The 2948-nt window shown below is 55.1% G+C and overlaps 1 protein-coding gene across 1 annotated transcript; it reads right to left on the minus strand.

The window, feature by feature from the left end:
* Positions 1–479: 479 nt before the first annotated feature.
* On the minus strand, positions 480–2451 carry CHST1 (carbohydrate (keratan sulfate Gal-6) sulfotransferase 1). The gene has a single exon (XM_010297065.1). The coding sequence runs from the start codon at positions 2449–2451 to the stop codon at positions 1192–1194; it is 1260 nt and encodes a 419-aa protein (XP_010295367.1). The 3' UTR covers positions 480–1191.
* Positions 2452–2948: the final 497 nt, after the last annotated feature.

Genomic DNA, 2948 nt, shown 5'->3' on the forward strand with positions numbered 1-2948 from the left:
AGCTCATGAGGAAGAACTCGTGCATTTGCCAGCGCCATCTTCTTCTTTGCTCCTTTTCATTCTGGCGGTTTTATGACCGGAACTTGAGCACTTTGGTCCTCCAGGGCAGGGCGTGCCAACGCTGGCATCAACAGCATCAGACATGGCGGGGGGGAAGGGGCAGCCCGATGGGGCCGGGCTCACCATGCTGGTGCCGTGAGCGCTCCGCAGCCAGGCACTTGGGCAAGTCCCGTGCCCCCATGCAGGCCAACAAGCTCTCAGGACTGTAAATAACCACAGGTTCTCACCTTTGGCTTAACTACCTGCATTTTGACACCCTTCAGACGCTAACGTGCGCGTGCCGCAGGAGGTGACCACAGCTCCCCGCCGCTCCGGGGGGCTGTGGTGCGGCTCCCCTCAGCCTCGCAGGAGCCGGGCAGAGAAGGAGGTGCTTTTCTTCGCCTGTTGGTGCATCCCTCCCAGTTTAGTCCAACTTTCAGTTGAAGTTCACCCGCAGGTCAGTTTTATTGCACTTTTATTTACAGAAAACACAGAAATAAAGCATTAAATGTGTTGGGCTTTTACCAAACCACCCAAGCACTTCCCCCCCACACCTTTTTTTTTTTTTTTTTTTTTGTGGGTTTTTGGCACAAAGAAATATCACAGGTGTTACCAAACAACCATGTATGAGCAGCTGCCCAGCCCAATTAACAGGACTTAAACAAACAGACATGTCGCACTGAGATTGAAAATGAGGAGGTTGTTCCATGTTCAGCTTCCAGTCTAACCTGCTCATCAAGGGCAAGGGGAGTTACTCTGGAGGGGACAACATCATTCATAAATTATATTTATATTTAACCTCTTACATTGTAAAAGTAAACAGTGCAAAAGTACAGTACCCCAGGTACCCTTCGGTTTGGAAAGCTTGAAGGTTGCTTTATACATTTTGTGTGTTTTGTAAACATTGTTACCCATCCACAGTTCTAGCTCTTGCTTGGAGAGACCCGACTCCTCTTGCGTCCGAAACGTGTTGAGAGGCAGCACTCGCTTCCCCTGGACTCTGCTGAGATTCCTGCTCAAGGTTTAGTGCAAATTTTGGAGAGAGAAAAAGACGAGAGAGAGAAAGAGGGGGAGGAAACAAAATGAAAGAAAATAAAATAAGGCAACAGTTAGAAACAGTTCATATCAAAACTGAACCCCACCGGGGCTGCCTTAGGAGAAGGGCAGGAAGTCTCTCTCCTCTACCAGGCTGATGGAGAGGTTCTTCAGCTCCTCCTCAGAGCCAGCGGTTTTGTAGCCGAGCTGCGCCAGCACCTGCTGGCAGGCGTGCTGGGTGAACGCCACGATCTCGTAGGACAGTCGGAACCGCCACTTCTCCGCCGTTGCCGCCGAGTTGCGCACCGTCCCGTACTTGTGTTTGGAGGAGGACCTGTCCCCTCGGGTGTTGTTCTGTATCCAGCGCTCAACGTTGCTGTCCATGGGGATGCCCAGGAAATCGTAGATCTCCTCTGTCTTTTTCATGGGGTTCCTGGCCAGGTCTTCGTACCGCACCAGCATGTACTTGCCCTTGAGCCACAGCGGCCGGTTGAGGCCAGTGGACACAGAGTTCGAGAAGTCCTCGCACACTGTGGTGAGCTGGGTCACGTCCAGGTTGTACGGCTTCCTGCCAGTGCCGTCCCAGATCCTCCACAGCCGGTAGGTGTCCCGGAAAGTCTCGCTCCGGGATGCCAGGATCCCACGGGGGTCCCTCACCAGCTGGATGACCTTCAAGTTCAGCCGTGGGTCCTCCACCAGGGCCCGGAGGTCGCTGACCTCAGGCACCCGCACAGTTTTGATGGCCACGTGCCCGTGCTCTCTGCACGACTCAGCGGCCAGTGTCAGGTTCAAAGTACCACACTTCTTCACACAGTCTCCCTCCTCCAGGTGTAGATCAGCGGCTCCCAAGGACTCGCAGACAGGCGGCGAGCACAGGGCCTTGCTGGCTCCCCTGCGGAAGAGGCGGTCGGTGGTGTGGTTGACGGGCTGGGGTTTGATGTAGTTCTCCAAGAAGTAGAGGTCGCAGTCATACAGACTCCTCAGCAGGTCTCGGCTGGCTCCCAGCATGACACGCCTGTCTGTCGTACTCTTGCTCTGGGTCAGCTTTGGGATCAGGGTGTACTGGACGTGGTAGAGAGGCTCGAATAAATAGAAGACATCGAAGTGCTGGTTAAACAGCTGCCCGACAAACGAGGAACCGCTGCGGGTGGTGGCGAGGATGAGGACGTGCGTCTTCCTGGAGAGGTTGTACGCAAAAGTGGGGCTCTCGTCGCACAGCCTGTCGGCCGCATCGATGTCCTGGCTCAGGCTACAGTTCACGGGGTTGGGGATGGGGCAGCTCTGGAAGGACTTAGCGGTGAACGTCCGGATTGCTGTGTACTGGATCGCAATGGATGCCAAGGCTAGTAGGAGGACAGCCTTCCAGGAACATTGCATGGCTGGTCACCTTCATGGGGCTTCTTCACAGGTCGTCTTGGTGTCTGTAACCCAACAGAGAAGTCACGGGTTGAGCAAGGACTGCCAAGGAGGACCCAACTATCCTATTGCTGGGTGTACCAGCAAACGCCCTCCCACAGTGCATCTACATCAGCCATAACCACATGGACCCCAATCACACACTGCAGAGCCCCATGTCAGAAGAAAGGAGGACCAGCCAGAGGCTGGCAAGCCTGGAGAGACACTTCCAGCCAGGACTTCAGCCCCAGGGACTGCTTCCTTCCAAGCTGGAGGTCTATACAAATCCTGTTCCCCACAGTTCACTCCATGCCCTGCAGACCAGGCAAGGGGGTGTTAGAGCCTGGTGGCCACACCTTCTCTGTCTTTCCAACCAGCTACTGAGAACTCTCCTCCCCAGCTGCCCTGTGAGTCACTTGTCACCCCCTCAGCCAGTGCCTTCAACGCCCGGTGCAGGGAAAGGGCAGGGGATGGTGCCA

Source organism: Phaethon lepturus, unplaced genomic scaffold (assembly GCF_000687285.1).
Source record: "Phaethon lepturus isolate BGI_N335 unplaced genomic scaffold, ASM68728v1 scaffold35580, whole genome shotgun sequence".
In the NCBI taxonomy this organism is placed as follows: domain Eukaryota; kingdom Metazoa; phylum Chordata; class Aves; order Phaethontiformes; family Phaethontidae; genus Phaethon; species Phaethon lepturus.

Bases quoted from the DNA above. Each gene is read 5' to 3' on its own strand.
- CHST1 (XM_010297065.1), bottom strand. From the start codon at position 2,451: ATGCAATGTTCCTGGAAGGCTGTCCTCCTACTAGCCTTGGCATCCATT.